The sequence below is a fragment of the Canis aureus genome, chromosome 16 (genome assembly GCF_053574225.1).
Source record: "Canis aureus isolate CA01 chromosome 16, VMU_Caureus_v.1.0, whole genome shotgun sequence".
In the NCBI taxonomy this organism is placed as follows: domain Eukaryota; kingdom Metazoa; phylum Chordata; class Mammalia; order Carnivora; family Canidae; genus Canis; species Canis aureus.
The window spans coordinates 26,259,110-26,278,083 of NC_135626.1; the positions used below are offsets into that span (position 1 = coordinate 26,259,110).

Consider the following 18,974-nt stretch of genomic DNA (forward strand, 5'->3'; position numbering starts at 1 on the left):
TTTGACTTTGGGTATGTGTGAGGGAGACTCAACTTACTAAACACAAAAGAAAGAAGAGACGTCACTACCAATTATACAGAAATAAGGATTATGAAAAATATTATAAACAATTGTATGTCACCAAACTCGATAACCTAGATAAAAAGGGCAAATTAAAAGAAACATACAACCTACAAATACTGAATCATGAAGAAATAGAAAATGTGAATAGACTTAAAGTTCGTAAGGAGATTGAATCCGTAATCAAAAGCCTTCCAACATAGAAAATCTCTGAGCCCAGTGACATCACTGGCGAATTTTACACATCATTTAAAGACAAATTAACACCACTCCTACTCAAACTCTTCCAAAAAACTGAAGAGTAGAGAATATTTATTAACTTGTTCTATGAGTCTAGTATCCTGAGAGCAAAGACAAAGATGGAAGCAAAAGAAACTAGAGACAATCCATCAAAATCCTAGAGAAGAACACAGGCAACACCCTTTTTGAACTTGGCCATAGTAACTTCTTGCAAGATATATCCACGAAGGCAAAAGAAACAAAAGCAAAAATGAACTATTGGGACTTAATCAAGATAAGAAGCTTTTGCACAGCAAAGGATACAGTCAACAAAACTAAAAGACAACCTACAGAATGGGAGAAGATATTTGCAAATGACATATCAGATAAAGGGCTAGTTTCCAAGATCTATAAAGAACTTATTAAACTCAACACCAAAGAAACAAACAATCCAATCATGAAATGGGCAAAAGACATGAACAGAAATCTCACAGAGGAAGACATAGACATGGCCAACATGCACATGAGAAAATGCTCTGCATCACTTGCCATCAGGGAAATACAAATCAAAACCACAATGAGATACCACCTCACACCAGTGAGAATGGGGAAAATTAACAAGGCAGGAAACAACAAATGTTGGAGAGGATGTGGAGAAAAGGGAACCCTCATACACTGTTGGTGGGAATGTGAACTGGTGCAGCCACTCTGGAAAACTGTGTGGAGGTTCCTCAAACAGTTAAAAATATACCTGCCCTACGACCCAGCAATTGCACTGCTGGGGATTTACCCCAAAGATACAGATGCAGTGAAACGCCGGGACACCTGCACCCCGATGTTTATAGCAGCAATGGCCACGATAGCCAAACTGTGGAAGGAGCCTCGGTGTCCAACGAAAGATGAATGGATAAAGAAGATGTGGTTTATGTATACAATGGAATATTACTCAGCTATTAGAAATGACAAATACCCACCATTTGCTTCAACGTGGATGGAACTGGAGGGTATTATGCTGAGTGAAGTAAGCCAGTCGGAGAAGGACAAACATATGTTCTCATTCATTTGGGGAATATAAATAATAGTGAAAGGGAATATAAGGGAAGGGGGAAGAAATGTGTGGGAAATATCAGAAAGGGAGACAGAATGTAAAGACTGCTAACTCTGGGAAACGAACTAGGGGTGTTGGAAGGGGAGGAGGGCGGGGGGTGGGAGTGAATGGGTGATGGGCACTGGGGGTTATTCTGTATGTTAGTAAATTGAACACCAATAAAAAATAAATAAAAAAATTAAAAAAAAAAAAAAAAAAAAGGAAAAATGGAGTCCCAGATCTGCCCACCAAACCTTAAAAGTTTATAATGAGGCCTTAACTGGGTTCAGTCAAAAAAAAAAAAAAAAAAAAAAAAAGAAACTAGAGACAATATCTCTTACACATATTGATCCAAGATTCTTCAACAAATATAAGCAAACCAAATTCAGCAGCATACTAAAAGGATTATAAACCATGACCACGGGGGATTATTCCCAAAATTAAAAAAGAGTGGTTCAATATATGAAAATCAATCAATGTAATACACAGCATTAATAGAATGAAGGACAGAAACCACATGATTTTCAATTGATACAAAAAAGTATCAAACAAAAATAGTCAATAAACTAGGAGTTGAAGGTAATTTCTTCAACATAGTAAAGCAAAAAAAAAAAAAAAAAAGCAAAAACAAAAAAATAAAAACAAAACAAACAAACAAAAAACATAGTAAAGCAATATATGAAATATCCACAGGTAGCATCACATCAATGGAACAAGTCAGAGATGTCAGTTTACACCACTTCTATTCAACATACTACAGTTCTAGCCAGAATAATCAGGCAAGAAAAGGAAATAAAAGACATCCAAACTAGAAAGGAAAAACTAAAATGATCTCTGTTTGTAGATGTGATCTTATAAATAGAGAGCAAAAGATTCCACCCTCCCTGCCCACACACACCAAATAGAAAGCAATTAGATTCAGAAAAGTTGCAGGATACAAAATCAATACAGAAAAATTAGTCCCTTTCCATACAGCATCAATGAGCAATTGGAAAAGGAAGTTAAGAAAACAATCCATTTGCAACTGCATAAAAAAAAATACTTAGAAATAAATTTAACCAAGAAGGTTAAAGAATTATACACTGAAACTACTAAACATTGCTGAAAACAATTAAAGAAGACATAAATAAATGGAAAGACATCCCATGTTCATGGATTGGAAGAATTAATATTATTAGTAATACTACCAAAACAAAATACAGATTCAATGCAATCCCTATCAAAATCCCAACATCGTTCTTTTGCAGAAAAAGAAAAACTCCATCCGAAAATGCATAAGGAATCCTGAAACTCCAAATAGATAACGCAATCTTGAAAAAAAAATTAGAGGATCTACACTTGCTAACTTTTTTTTTTTAATTTTTAATTTTTTTTAATTTTTATTTATTTATGATAGTCAGAGAGAGAGAGAGAGAGAGAGAGAGAGAGAGGCAGAGACACAGGCAGAGGGAGAAGCAGGCTCCATGCACCGGGAGCCCGACATGGGATTCGATCCCGGGTCTCCAGGATCACGCCCTGGGCCAAAGGCAGGCGCTAAACCGCTGCGCCACCCAGGGATCCCTACACTTGCTAACTTTAAAACACTGTAAAGCTGGAGTAATTGAAACAGTAATGGCATAAGGATAGATTTATAGACCAAGGAAACAGAACAGGAAGTCCACTTGCAAGTCCTTGCATATGTGGTTAATGGGTTTTCAACAAGGGTACCAATAGCACTCAATGAAGAGAATCTTCTCAACAAATGATGCTGGGAAAATTTGGTATCCATATGCGAAAAAAAAAAAAAAAAAAGTGGGCCCATACCTTACACTATACACAAAAATTATCTTGAGGTGCCTGGGTGTCTCAGTTGGTTGAGCATCCAGCTCTTGATTTCAGCCCAGGTCATGATCTCAAGGTCATGGGATCAAGCCCTGTGTCCAGCTCAGCACAAAGTCTGCTAGTGACGCTCTCTCTGCTCCTCCCCCTGCTCTCCTACTCTCTAAAATAAATAAATAATATCTTTAAAAATTATCTCAAAATGCCTAAAAGATTTAAATTTAACAGCTAAACTATTAAACCCCTAGAGAAAACATAGGGGGAAATCTTCATGACATTAGATTTAGCAATAATTTCTTGGTCATGACACCAAAAGTAGAGGTAACAAAAGAAAAAATAGACAAATTTTTTAAAAAAGTATTTTATTTATTTATGAGAGACACAGAGAGAGGTAGAGATATAGGCAGAGGGAGAAGTAGGCTCCCATGGGGAGCCTGATGTGGGGCTCAATCCCAGGACCCTGGGATCATGCCCTGAGAAGATGTTCAACCACTGAGCCACCCAGGTGCCCTGACAATTAACTTGATCAAAATTTCAGTCTAAAACTTTTATGCATCAAAGAACACTAACAGAGTGAAAAGACAACTCAAAGAATGGGAGATAATATTTCTAAAGCATATATCTGACAAGGGATTAATATCTAGAATATATTTTAAAACTCCTATAACTCAACAATAAAAATGACAAAAACCTGATTCAAATATGAGGAAAGGACTTGAATAGACATTTCTCCAAAGATAGACAAATGGCAAATAAGCACAAAAAACATCACTAGTCATTAGGGAGATGCAAATCAAAACCACAAGGAGATACCACTTCATATCCATTAAGATGGCTATTATCCAAAAACCAGAAAATAACAAAGGTTGGCAAGGATGTAGAAAAATGGAAATCTTTATGCAGTGCTGTTTTCTAAAGATTTTTTTTTTTTATTTACTCATGAAAGATACAGAGAGAGAGGTAGAGACACAGGCAGAGGGAGAAGCAAGCTCCCCACAGGGAGCCCTATGCGGGATCCGATGCTAGGACCCCAGGATCACACCCTGAGCCAAAGGCAGACGCTTATCCACTGAGCCACCCTGGCATTGCTCAATGCTGTTTTCTACAGCTAAAACCGACAGCTGGTGTGGAAAACAGCATGTTGGTTCCTCAGAGTTATACAGAATTATAATACAATATAGCAATACCATCTCTAGATATATCCCAAAGAATTGAAAGCAAGGGCGCAAACAGGTATCTGTATACCAATGTTCACAGCAGCATTACAACAGCCAAAAAGTGGAAACATCTCAAGTGACCACTGATAGATAATGGATAAACAAAATGTGGCTCATACATAAAATGGATTATTCAGCTATAAAAAATAAAATTCTGATACATGGTACGACATGGACAAACCTTGAAAACATTAAGAGAAATAAGCCAGATACAAAAGGACAAATTTGTATGATTCCATTTATATGAAGTACCTAGAACAGACAAATCCTTACAGAGTAGAATAGAGATCACGAGAGACTGCAGCTAGGGACTCGGGGGAGCTACTATTTCATAGAGAATTTGTTTGAGATGATGCAAAAATTTGTAGAAACGGACAGTGTTTATCATTGCACAAATTGCAAATATATTTAATGGCATTAAACTACACTTAAAATGATACATTTTATGTTATGCATGTTTCATAATTTTAAAAAAAGAAATAGCAATAAATATCAGAGGAATAGATCAGAGATTTGAGAAGCCTTGGAGGTACAGAACTGAAAAGCAGAAGTGAGGTTGTTTTTTATTATCATCATTTTTATTAATTATGTATAAGAATTACTTTGATAACAAATTAATTTTTAAAGCTTAAAAAAAGAAATTATAACATTTCAAAAATGAAAAACTGGGAAACTTTTTTGACATGTTCTATAGAGAATTAATATCCATGCAATCTATTAAAAGTCTGTACAAATCAATGAAAAAAATATAATATAGACAATAAAAAAATAAAGAAGCAAAATCCCTGGAACTATCAATTCCACTATTTAATAAAAGAAATAAACTAAAACAGAAACAAAATACTTTTGAAAGCTTATTTTCTGTATCTTCCCATTCTTTTTTAGTTGAAAAGGTAGAAGCAGAAAAATAATTCATTCGTTATACCAATTTATAAAACTGCTAAAAAGTATATTTAAATGTTAGTCTCTGTAGTTACACAATAATCAATCATCAACTTCAGTAACTATAAAAATACTGTGCTCAAAAAAAAAGAAAATACTGTGCTAAATCTATTCCAAAAATTAAATTTAGGAGGTAACATTCCGTTTATATTTAGAGTAGTTACTTTCTTCTAGCAAGTGATATACTTCATCTAAATATACTAAGAATTTAGAATATATATTTTTATTTATTATTATTATTATTTTTAAAGACTTTATTTATTTATTCATGACAGACACAGAGAGAGAGGCAGAGATACAGGCAGAGGGAGGAGCAGACACCACGCAGGGAGCCCGACGTAGGACTCGATCCCGGGTCTCCAGGATCACGCCGTGGGCGGAAGGTGGCGCTAAACCGCTGAGCCACCAGGGCTGCCCATAGAATATATTTTTAAACTACTGAGACTGGCTAACAAAAATTATGTTATTTGAAAACCAGACGATATGGTTCATTGTTCAACAAATAGTCTGTTTTCTTTTTCACTGTAACTTTTTCCATGACAATTATATTATTGTCTATTTTAATAACTTTATATTAGATTTGGTTTTCCTCTCTATATACAAAAAACAGAAACAAAAAAAAATCCATACCAAACTGCTTCCTGGCATATAAAGAATCATTCTTACCATGTATTTGAAGCCTAGCAGAATATGAAATTGTTCATTTACACAACTGGGCATTTCCAGCTCACTTCTGGGATTGTGATTGAGATTTTACTTTTCTTTAGCTCTAATTTTAATTATTAGTTTTCCTTAACATACCTGTTTGGTGTAAATTTTCAGACTCTGAGATAAGTATTGCTTTCTATTAAGAATTTTTAAGATGTTTATGTCCATTTTATTTTTAGATGTTCTTGAAAAAAAAAAAAAAGCCTGTTTAAATTTCTTCTGAAAGCAATTCCTTCAATTTATTACAGGACGACTAATTTACTGTCCCTGGCTAACAAAGTATGTGTCCCCTTCAGGCTGCTATAACAAAATACCTCAAGTTGGATAGCTTTTAAACATAAGAAATTTATTGAGTACAGTCCGGAAGGCTGGAAAATCCAAGATCAAGGCACCAGCATGGTCACATTTGGTGAGGGCCCTCTTTCTGGTTCATAGTTGGCATCTTTTTTCTCTGTCCTCACATGGGAGAAGGGGCAAGGTTTCTCTCAGGTCCTCTTTTACAAACACTAATCCTATTCATAGGAATTCTAACCTCATGACTTAAGCACCTCCCAAAGACCCCATTCCTACTATCACCATCTTTAGGGGTTAGGATTTCAACATATGAAATTCTGGAGGTCACATTCAGACATAGCAGTATGTATATAAATGAAAAGACAATAGGAGAGCCAAAAAGTTATCAGTATTGCCACTCAATTACTTATGTATGCTACTATCCTTACGTATATAATTTCCTATGAGAAAAGAAAGGGGGAATACCACTTCTCTACATTGGAATTTAGCTTGGATTTTGATAAAATATGATTTTACTCTCAGGAATTATATGTAGTTTTAATGCTTTGAATATTAGGACTAACATATACCATATAACTCAATTTTACACAAGAAAATATTATTAAAAACCAGAGAGGTTAAAAAACAAGAAAAATATCTAGCCAAATACATGAAGTAAAAAAGATAAGTAACAAAGGAAGTCTGACTTTAGATTCAGATTAATGAAACATTCAGAAGTATAATTTATGAAAGTAAAGAATGCACTTTTTTCCTTCAACTGTGAAAAAATCCAATTGTCCCTAAGAATAAAAATAACATACACATAAACAATCCTATATAACTAACACCACTTGAAGACTTTTAGTCTCTTAGAGTTTCAAGTAAAACAGAACAACCAATATCTTAAACAATAAATAAGTAAAACAATGGATGATGCTTAGGAAGGCATAATTCTTTTTTTGCTTCTGAACTCTGGAAGTTTATCATGGTAATCCCACGTGACTTTTTTTTTAAAGGCAAAAGAAACAATAAATATTCCCGTACCTTGTAAGATGGCAAGAAACACAAAATTCCTTGGTTCACAGTCTGACACACAGATAACAAAAGTGCTCCCACTTCATCCTGGAATTCAAATGTTTCTGTGTGCTGGAAGGTAGCACAGAGATTCCGACCCTTGGGGCCTGACCCAATGGTGCCCACCCAAACCTAGAATATAAATATGTCATATTAGAGTCATGCCTACACTAGGGCAGGCAAATTAGCATTTAGTTGAGAGCATTTAGTTATGTATCTCAAGAAAAGATCAAGCAATATGTTTAGAGGAAATTTATTTTTAAACTGTTGGGGTTTCTCTATTACCATTAATTATATATAAATCTAATTTATAAAAATTTAACTTTAAATTTTACTTTTAATTTTACCACTGACAACTTATGATAAAACCATAAAGAGTTTTACTCTTTCCTCAACAACTTTGCAAAACTAAACACAGTAGCAAAATTTTGTGGGATGTGAACAAACGAAATGAGTAAATTAGAAGTGATTCCAAACTCTTAGAAATGAAGGCTTGTATGATCTGCTGTAGATAAGTCTCTAAGACTCAATCAACTATGACAAGAGCTAGGTATATTCAACATGAATATACTTAACAAATTTACAAATTCACTGAGGCTCAAATATCTACAATCCTAAAAAAAAAATCAGACCCACCAATTTTACAGTTATTTCCTCTACATTTATACAGATCTAACTTTAGTATATTTAACTTGACTAAGAGACAGAAAAAAAACTTTATTTGTAATCTAAAGAGAAGAAAGACCTCAGATTGTTTAAGAATATAATAGTCCTATATTTTCAAATGATGCAGGAGATCGAGGTACATTTTGCAAGATGATAGCTGATGGACACCAGTTGGTTTCATCAACTTTTAAGTAAATGATTAACTAGTAAAGACAAACTGATATTAAGTGTTTCCTGACATGAGGCAATAAGAAGTAAGAATATTACCTATACAGTATTGTTACCAAACTGTTTAACATGAATCTTATCAAGAGGAAACAATCAGATAAAATCCAGACCATAAAACATTCCTCAAGATAAACGCTGACTTAAATTCTGTAAAAAATGTCATGAAAGACCAAAAAAAGAAAAAAATGGGCAAAAAACAGTATTAAAGACTAGATATATAAAAGTGCAATATATAATTCTTGATTGGATCCTGGATCAAGAATAAATAGGTATAATGACATTTTGGAAATAACTGGAGAAATATAGACACTAATATACCAATACTAAATTTCTTGGATATGATCATGGTATCGTGGTTATATAGGATTACATTCTTATCCTTTTTTAAAAAATATTTTATTTATTTGAAAGAGGGAGACAGGCAGAGGGAGAAGGAAAGAAGGAATCCAATCCCAAGAGTGGAGGCCTATGTGGGGCTCAATCTCATGACCCTGAGTTCATGACCTGAGCCAAAATCAAGAGTTGGATGCTTAACCAAGGTGAGCCACCCAGGTGCACCTTATGTAATTGTTCTTTAGAGACATGCTAAACTAATTAAGGGAAAAGTGTCAAGATGTATGCAAATTACTTTCTTATAGTTTATCCAAAAAATGTGCATTATACATATATATCTGTATGATGTAACTGTTAACATTTGCAATATTCCTCTTCTGTCTCTCACATATACACATGCAAAATGATAATAACTTATGAATCTAAACGAAGGGTAAAAAGATGTTCACTATATTAATACTATTTTTTGTACCTTTCTAAAGTTTATAATTGCTTAAGATAAGAAGTTGGGGGGCATCAACAAATGAATGGACAACCAAAATGTGGTACATAAATACATACAATGGATTATCATCCACCCTTAAAAGGAAGGAAATTCTGACTCAGGTTACAACATGGATGGACCCTGAAAACATCATACTAAATGAAACAAGCTACTCATAAATAAAAATACCTGTGGTTCCATTTAAATGAAGTATATAGAGTATCAAATTCATAAAAATAAAAAATAGATGGTAGTTACCAAGGGCTGAGAAGAGGGGGAAACGGAGACTTATTCAATGGGAAAAGAATTTCAGTTCTGCAAGATGAAAAAGTTCTAGAAAGTGGGTGTACAACAATGAAATATACTTAATAGGATTGAACTATACCTTAAAGAATGGTTAAGATGGTAAATTTTATGTTGTACATGTTTCATTATTTTTATTAAAATAAAAATGAGAGGTGCTTGGGTGGCTCAGTTAAGTATCTGACTCTTGATTTCAGTTCAGGTCATGATCTCAGAGTTGTAAGAGAGAGCCCCACGTCTGGCTCTGCACTAAGTGTGGGTCCTGCTTGAGATTCTCTCTCTTCTCCCTCTGCTCTACTCCCCTCCCTCTCTAAAGAAAATAAAAATAAAAATATTTTTATATAACAAAAATAAAAATACTTTTATATAACAAAAATACTCAAAAAAGGCAAGAGTTTACTCTTTAAAAAGATTATTGAAGTGATAGACTTACACTGACACTGATTAAAAAACCAAAACCATAGATCCAGAGAATACAAATTGGCAATATCAGATAGGAATAAGAAAAACATGGCTACAGATGTTAAAAAGGTAATAAAACACTTCACCATAAAAAATAAATTTTTAGGGGCTCCCTGGGTGGCGCAGCAGTTTGGCGCCTGCCTTTGGCCCAGGGCGCGATCCTGGAGACCCGGGATCGAATCCCACGTCGGGCTCCCGGTGCATGGAGCCTGCTTCTCCCTCTACCTGTGTCTCTGCCTCATTCTCTCTCTCTCTCTGTGACTATCACAAATAAATAAAAATTAAAAAAAAAAATTTTTAAATTGGGGGAAATATAATAGAATTCAACTGAACAATTAGCATTTTTACTATTATAATCCACTGACATTACCGGTTAAATGGGCTTTTGTATACTAGAGTGAGAACATAGAATCTATAACAACATTCTTATGAGAAAACATGTTAAATTTATTAATAACTTCCTATATTTTTGAACCTCTAAAAAAAGGAAACTTCAAACTATGGAACATAATAGCACTGGGTGTTGTATGCAAGTGCTGAACCACTAAACTGTACACCTGAAACTAATATGACACTGTATTAACTAACTGGAATTTAAACAAAGACTTTAAAAAACTGTGCAACATATCTTTTTACCTCACTACTATTTATAGCAATGTCTCTAAACAGGAGCATTCTGGCATTATAGAAAGCACAATTCTTAGTTACATAGGAGCTTCCTCCCAAGTGATTGTGAAAACCAAAAATGACCCCACAAATACACTTTGGTTGAAAACAACAGCTGTATGGGGTGCCTGGGTGGCTCAGTCAGTTGGGCATCTGACTTCAGCTCAGGTCCATGATCTCGAGGTCCTAGAATCAAGCCCCACATCAAGCTCAGTGCTCAGCAGGGAGTCAGTTTGTCCCTCTCCCTCTGCTCTTCCCCCAATCATGCTTGCTCTCTCCTTCTCCCTCTCTCTCATTTTTTAAAGAAAAAAAAAAAAAAAACACCTTTATAAAGAACTAGCATTGTGTTAGGCACACAGGTGATGCCAAGTATATAGCTAGCTGGTTTAAATTACATCATAAAAAAGTAGCAGAAGGTAGATTGACAAATGACAATTCAAATGTTCTAGGAAATTAAATAATATTTATGTGGTATTGTTATAAAAACATTAAAATCTTAAGTTATAGGACTCATAAGAGTACTTTTAGTTCGTTTCAGATATTCAACATATGCTGAACACTAATACCAGGTATCAAAGTACAGTGGAAGAATGGGGACATAAAAAGAATAAGGATATACCACTGTCTGTTGGAAAAAAGAAGCACATGAACAAATAATTATGCAATAGGAACCATGTAAAGACATTAAAATTTTTGCTTTCTTTTTAATTATTTTTAAAAACCTAAAACATATTTAAGAAACTGCAATATAATTTTAGCATCTAAAGTGTATATTTTTACTCATTGAGCTAAACAAATCAGTATTTCCTTTTGTTGACACTACCAAATAGCTGGCAGATTTTTCTTTAATTCTAAAGCTAAACTGTTGAATTTTCTAGCAGGATCTGTTAGTATTTCAGGTACTTTCAGTTTTCTTTATATAAAATTATATTGAGGTAAAAAAGACTGAGAGCCTCCAAAGAACATACTAACCTGTGAGTTATTAATGACATGATTAGCCTCCAGTTGGATAGTAAATGTAACACCAAGTTCTGATGAAAAGGATTTCATTGGTGATAATGTTCCAGATGTCAAAACAATCGTCAAAACTTTGCCATTAATATCTGAAAAGGCCTAAAAGGAAACAATATTAGAAACATAAACTCATCTTTATAAGAGTTCAACATATTTATTTAATTGCTGGTATTGAGCAAGATGACAGAATCTTCATTTACAACATGACCGGCTTACCACAGCTGGATTTAAGCACCAAAAGTTTAGCACATGAACTGCAGTTTTCTGTCTTAAATGTTTTTTATTTTTTGCTGGAGCAAAGAATCCATTTTTATCTGAAGTATCAGTCTGATTTATCCAAGAATAAGTCTGTTGAATAGCAACTTTATAATCATCTGCAAATCTGAATGAAAACAAAATGGTAAATTAATGGCAATTAAATTATATGAAACTTCTATAATGCCCCAGCTACACACAATATAAAAACTGATTAACTTAAAACTAAATCGAGGAGCACCTGGGTGGCTCAGTCAGTTAAAGCATCTGCCTTTGGCTCAGGTCATGATCCAAGGGTTCTGGGATTGAGCTCCACATCAGGCTCCCTGTCCAGCAGGGAGTCTGCATCTCCCTCTCTCTATTATTTCCCTTGCTTGTGCACTCTCTCTCTCTAATGAATAAATAATGTTAAAAAAGAAAAACTAAATTGAGACTCCTAGTGTTTTCCCAAAGATAACATTTTCCCCATCAACAACCCCAACACAAATTAAATTCAGTACTTTTTTTTTTTAAGATTTTATTTATTTATTCATGAGAGACACAGAGACACAGGCAGAGGGAGAAGAAGGCTCCATGCAGGGAGCCCGATGTGGGACTCGATCCCGGGACTCCAGGATCATGCCCTCGGCCAAAGGCAGGCGCTAAACCACTGAGCCACCCAGGGATCCCCTAAATTCAGTATTTCTGATAGAAAATGAGCCATTAAATCTTACAACCAACTTCCTCTTTCAGAGATTAGATATCACATAAACATCTATCCCTTACTATTTCCCATCCCTATGTTCTAAAAATACATAAATCATGGCAGAGCCAGAATTAAGATCCAGGTCTCCTAACTCCTAGTCTAGAGCTCTTTGCTCTGTTTTATGTTATCAGCTACAAAACAGGTAAGTTATCCTTAAAGAAACTAAACAGTAGATTATACATTTTTATTATATGAGAAAATAAACGAGTTACAAGATTTTTAAGTTCCTTTAAAATATGGGTCTCAGACTCCATTAAGTCTTTCATAAAGGTACTGATCTCTGTGATCCCATGCAACTTATAACTTCTCTCAATAAGAGGTTTTGCACAAAAGAGCTATGCAAACTTCAGCTGAAACAGAATAAAATGTACTATTCTCTACAATCTCCTCACAATAATACTGACAGTTAATTTCACCCCTAGAGAGATCAGATCTCAAAGTTCAAGTCACAAACCCTACAATCTGTGGAGTGAGTTTTATAACAGTACTGGGAGCTAAAAACATTTAGAAGAAAACACAGGGGAAAATCTTAATGATACCAGATTTGGCAATATCTCCTGTATATACCAAACGCACAAGCAACAAAAGAAAAAATAAACTGGACTTCACCAAGATTAAAAAACTTTCGTGCATCTGACACTATCAGAGAGTGAGAAGACAACCCTCGGAATGAAAAATACTTGTAAAACGTATACCTGATATGGGATTAATATGGAGAATATAAAGGTAACTTTTATAACTCAACAACAACAAAAAACTCAATTCAAAAATGGGCATAGGACGTGAATAAACATTACTTCAATGAGGAAATGCAAATGGACAATAAAAATGTGAAAAGATGCTCAATTAGCCGTTAGTGGAGGGTGGAATAAATTGAAACTTGGTACAGTTCAAAAGCAGATACCACTTTATACTCATTAGGATGGCTATTATCCAAAAAGCCAGAAACAGCGGCACCTGGATGGCTCAGTGGTTAAGCATCTGCCTTTGGCTCAGGGTGTAATCCCAGGGTCCTGGGATCAAGTCCTGCATCAGGCTCCCTGCAGGGAGCCTGCTCTTTCCTCTGCCTATGTCTCTGGCTCTCTCTCTGTGTCTGTCATGAATGAATAAATAAAATCTTTAAAAAACAAAACAAAAAAAAGCCAGAAACAAGTATTGGCAAGGACATTGAGCAACTATAAATGTTGTGCATAACTAAGGGAATCTAAAATATGCAGTTGCTATGGAAAATAGCATGTTGATTTCTCAAAAAGTTAAATACAGAATGACCGTGTGATCTGAAATTCCAGGTACATACCTGGAAGAATTAAAAGCAGGGACTCACAGATACTTGTATATCAATGTTCACTATAGCACTATTCACAATAGACTAATGGTGAAAATAATCCAAATGTCCATCAACATAAAAGGTATAAACAAACTATGGTATATACATACAGTGGAATCTGAATATTCAGCCATAAAAAAGAATGGCATTTTGATATATGGTACGACTTGGATGAACCTTGAAAACATTATACTAAGTTAAATAAGCCAGATGCAAAAGAAGAAATATATGGTTTCACTTTATAAGAGATACCTAAAAGGGGCAAATCCAGGGAGCTGAAAGAATGGAGGTTACTAGAGGTTGTGGGAAGAGGGAAATGGTAAATATTGTTTCATGGGCATAGAGTTCCTGAAGAAGTTCTGGAAATGGACAGTGGTGATGGTTGCACAACAATGTGAATATACTTAATGCTACTAAAAGGTACACTTAAAATAGTTAAAATAGTAAATTCTGTTATGTATATTTTATCATAAAAAAATTGGAACCAGATAGTACTATAATTTATTTTATTTTTTTAGATTTTTAATGTATTTATTCATGAGAAACACAGAGAGAGGCAGAGACATAGGGAGAGGGAAAAGCAGGCTCCCTGCGGGCAGTCTGATGTGGGACTCAATCCCAGGACCCCAGGATCACGACCTGAGCCAAAGGCAGATGCTCAACCACTGAGCAACCCAGGCATCCCAGTACTATAATTTAATAAGGGGTAGAGTGAAGGGAGTTGTTTCCCATTTTCCACATTTTAATAAATAGAGGCTTTATGCAATAAGAAGACACATTCTGACACTGGGAGAAACATATCTAAAACTATCCTTAAAACCTAAATGTTTAAGTTTAATCATATACAACTATAAATTTAATACTGCAGTAACTTTAAAAATGTATTTAAAATACATTTATTTTTTATTTCAATACTCAATTTCATTAATAAAGACTAATTTCGACTGATCCAAATCTGTGTCAATAAGAATAATACTTATACCCACTTCTTTACAACGAACCTAAGTACTCACACAATATACAGATTAAACACATCATGGCACCCAATAAAACTAATATTTTTAAGAGGAAAAATACAAATCATATATATTTACTAACCTGCTATTTTGCCTAAAAAGATAGTCAAACACCATAAAAAGTCCTTTGAGCATTATTTGAGTTGAAGCACTAATAATAGGCACTTCTCTTGTCTCCTCTTTACCATGAATTGGTAAGACTTTTTCTTCTTTTTGAAGGACAGCAGAAAAGTGTCCCTGTAAGAAATTACCATTATTAAGTACATGGCAGGAAACGAGAAGAAGAGAAATACAAACTTCTTAAAACTATAATATAACCCAAATGAAAGATACATTGAAATTTTAGGGAAACATTGCTAATAAACAAGTGCTAAAATTATGTTTTAAATTCCTACATAGGGCAGCCCCGGTGGCGCAGCGGTTTAGCGCCGCCTGCAGCCCAGGGCGTGATCCTGGAGACCTGGGATCTAGTCCCACTTAGGGTTCCCTGCATGGAGCCTGCTTCTTCCTCTGCCTGTGTGTCTGCCTCTCTCTCTCTGTGTCTCTCTATAAATAAATAAAGTAAAATCTTTAAAAAAAATAAAAATAAAAATAAAATAAATTCCTACATATTCCCTCAATTGGTATCCTACAGAAAAGTACATCTTTAAGTCTCTTATACCACCAAATATACATTTTACTTACCATTCTCACAATAGTTATATCATAATTTTTTATTAATTCAATATTTTATTCATTTTTTTTACAAGAGAACAGACCTACACCTTTATTTATTTACTTTTCAGCAAGTTTAAGTCCTTGAGGAGTACAGCATTACATGGATTCTGTGGCCAATGGCTTTAGCAGGAAGTTTGCTTCAGAATTTAGGACATACCATGCCACTGTTTCCATGAACACAAGTTACTTTTTCCCAGATTACTCTGGTTTTGTTTGGTTTGCCACCAGGAGTCACTGTGTTGTTCTTTGTTTTGTATACATAAGCATATGTCTTGCTTAGTCAGAAGTCAGTTTCATCTCAAGCATAAACACCTTCAATTTTAAGAAGAGCTGTGTGCTCCCTGTGGTTCCGGAGACCCCGCTTATAGCCAACAAAAATGGCCTTGGACCACAGCCTTCCAGACATAATTGTCACTTTAGGAGTTCTGTTCCCAGCAGGCCTCCACAGGCTCCAAAATTAAGTCAATATTTATTTTTAACAAAATTGTGATTATATATATTATACACTGTTATAGCTAACCCATATATAGTATACTGATCATATTTCCTTTCTTTTGTAACACTTTCATTTACTTTTTCCTAGTGTTTATGCTTAAATCAACCTTCTCAACAAACAAACAAACCAATAAATAAATAAATTCCCATATATTCCCAAATTCTCTTCAAAGACATTTTAACAATAAGTTATATATTTAGGAGGTTCATTATTTCTTCAGGCAATCAGGGTATTATTACAAAGTGCCCTTCAAAAGTAATGAACTAGGTACACCTGGCTGGCTCAGTTGGTAGGCCATGCAAACTTTGACCTCAAGAATGTGAGTTCAGGCCCCATGTTGGGTATAGAGCTAATTTAAAAACAAAACCAAAACCAAACCAAAACAGTGAAAGAGAACTAAAATGTACCAAACAGTTTTTCCAAAGAGCCTAAAAGAGTTGATATGCCATCTAAATGCCTGAATTACTTCCAGGTAGTATTCCAATGATGAGAATAATATGACTGTATGACAAGCAAAAATTTTTAAATGAAAAAAGGAAATAATAAATGCTAAATACAAAATGTATACTAATTAGCTCATTTATTGCATGTGGCTCATAAGTTTTAACAAATGTTCTAAAGTTAGATAGATAGCAGTGACAGTTGCATAATTCTGTAACTATATTAAAAACTACTGAATTGTATATTTTAAAAGGGTAGATTTCATGGCATGTGAATTATACATCAAGCTGTTAATAAAAAATAAAACAAAGAATTTTAAAACAATGCAGTAGACATATTCCTAAATGATGTAACACTAGTAATATAGTCTCTTTTGGGTAGCAATAAGACCAGGATATCTGTTTCACTTCCTGTGATAAACAATGTACTGGAAGTTTAAGCTAACAAAGAAAGAAAGAAAATGTGATGGAGTTGGAAGGAAAGAGAATAAAGTTACTACTTACAGACAGTATAATTACATAGAAAATTTGAGAATCCATAGACAAACCAGGTAGTATAACTATAAGATAGTTCAGCAAAGTGGTTGGCTGGCTACAAGATAAATAAATAAAAATCAACTACCACATTTATACAGCAGTAATAATTAGAAAATGTAATTTTAGCATTTGAAAAAGAAACAAATTTTAACTTACTTAGAAATAAATCTAAAACTCCTAAGACTTTTAAAAATAAAATAAAATTTTATTGACATATATGACATAATAAGTGAAGAACTTTATACATCTTATTTGTGAATAGGAAAACTCCCATATTATAAATATATCAACACTCTAAATTAACCCATAAATTCAGTGAAATTCCAACCAAAATTCCAACAGAATTTTTCATGAAAATTTACAAGTTAATTTTAAAATTCAGCCAAGATCATCCTCAAAGGAAAAGAACAAAGTGAGGAGATCCGCCCTACCAGGTATTAGCATACTTCTAATGCTAGAGTAATTAACCAATATGACAGTTTATTTTTATTTTTTTAAGATTTTATTTATTTATTCATGAGAGACACAGAGAGACGGGAAGAGACATGAATAGAGAGAGTAGGTAGAGACAGAAGCAGGCTCCCGACCCAAGCAGAAGGCAGTCAACCATTGAGGCCAGGTGCCCCAAATATGACAGTTTAGATAAACAGAATCATAGAACAAAGTCCAGAAATTAATTCACAAATAAATGAAAATTAGATATGTGGCAGAAGTGTCATTACAAATCAGAGATAAATGGATGAACAACTTAGTAAATGATGCCAAAATTATACTTATAGGAAATAAAATGGATTCCCAACCTCACAATATAAACAAAAATGAATTCTAGGCTGATTTAATTAAAAAAAAAAAACACTTTTAGAAAATATAGTACAAGATAAGGAAAGACTACTTAAACTAAACTCAAATATAATTCATAAAAAAAACACTGATACATTTGAATGCCTTAAAATAAAAAACTTCTAGAAAAATGCTCCATAAATAAAACATAGACACAAGACTAACATACAATGCAATAAGCAACAAAGAATTAGTATTTATAATACATAAAGGAAATAGCAACATATACAGAGATATATTTTTAAGGATGTTCATAACAGAATTTTTTCTTATTCTGGGAAAGCTGGCAACAACTTATATTTCAAATGCCAAATTAAGCAAGTAATTTAGAATATCTGCACTCACAAAAGTGCTACACTGCAATTAAAAATCACGTGAAAGGGATCCCTGGGTGGTGCAGCAGTTTAGCGCCTGTCTTTGGCCCAGGGCGTGATCCTGGAGACCCGGGATCGAATCCCACATCGGGCTCCCAGTGCATGGAGCCTGCTTCTCCCTCTGCCTGTGTCTCTGCCTCTCTCTCTCTCTCTCTGTGACTATCATAAAAAAAAAAAAAAAAAAAAAAATCACGTGAAAGCGGTGCCTGAGAGACTCAGGCCTCCAAACTCTTGGTTTCAGTTCAGGCCATGATCTCAGGGTTATGAGATAGCGCTCTGTGTGGGTTCCACGCTCATTGCAGTCTGCTTAAGATTTTTTTCTCCCTCTGCTCTTCCCCCTTACCCCTGCTCTCTCTCAAATAAATATTTTTAAAATAAAAATACAGATCATGTGAAAGAATATTAAAATAGTATTCATAGGGGCATCTGGGTCAGCTAAACATCCCACTCTTGATTTTAGCTCAGGTTATGATTTCAGGGTCCTGAGATGGACCTGTGCTCAGTGGCGAATCTGCTTGAGATTCTCTCTCTCTTTCCCTCTGTCCCTCCCTATCATCTCACACATGCACTTTCTCCGTTTTCTGAAATAAATCTTTAAAAAACAACAGCCCGGGTATTACATAAGACTGATGAATCACTGACCTCTACCTCTGAAACTAATAATATATGTTAA

At 34.4% G+C, this 18,974-nt stretch overlaps 1 protein-coding gene and 1 pseudogene across 3 annotated transcripts in view; both read right to left on the bottom strand.

The window, feature by feature from the left end:
• BRIP1 (BRCA1 interacting DNA helicase 1) overlaps nucleotides 1–18,974 on the bottom strand; it is a 181,670-nt gene that overhangs the window by 92,886 nt on the left and 69,810 nt on the right. For 2 of the 3 annotated variants that reach the window (XM_077852396.1, XM_077852393.1), the window contains exons 11-14: nucleotides 14,980–15,134; nucleotides 11,771–11,936; nucleotides 11,513–11,653; nucleotides 7,369–7,530 (exon numbers count right to left, since the gene is read on the bottom strand). In XM_077852396.1, the coding sequence (XP_077708522.1) occupies nucleotides 7,369–7,530; nucleotides 11,513–11,653; nucleotides 11,771–11,936; nucleotides 14,980–15,134 (624 nt within the window). The remainder of the gene's footprint in view (nucleotides 1–7,368; nucleotides 7,531–11,512; nucleotides 11,654–11,770; nucleotides 11,937–14,979; nucleotides 15,135–18,974) is intronic. The other variant, XM_077852395.1, reaches the window with a different exon arrangement.
• On the bottom strand, nucleotides 15,154–16,066 carry LOC144286228 (large ribosomal subunit protein eL33 pseudogene; annotated as a pseudogene).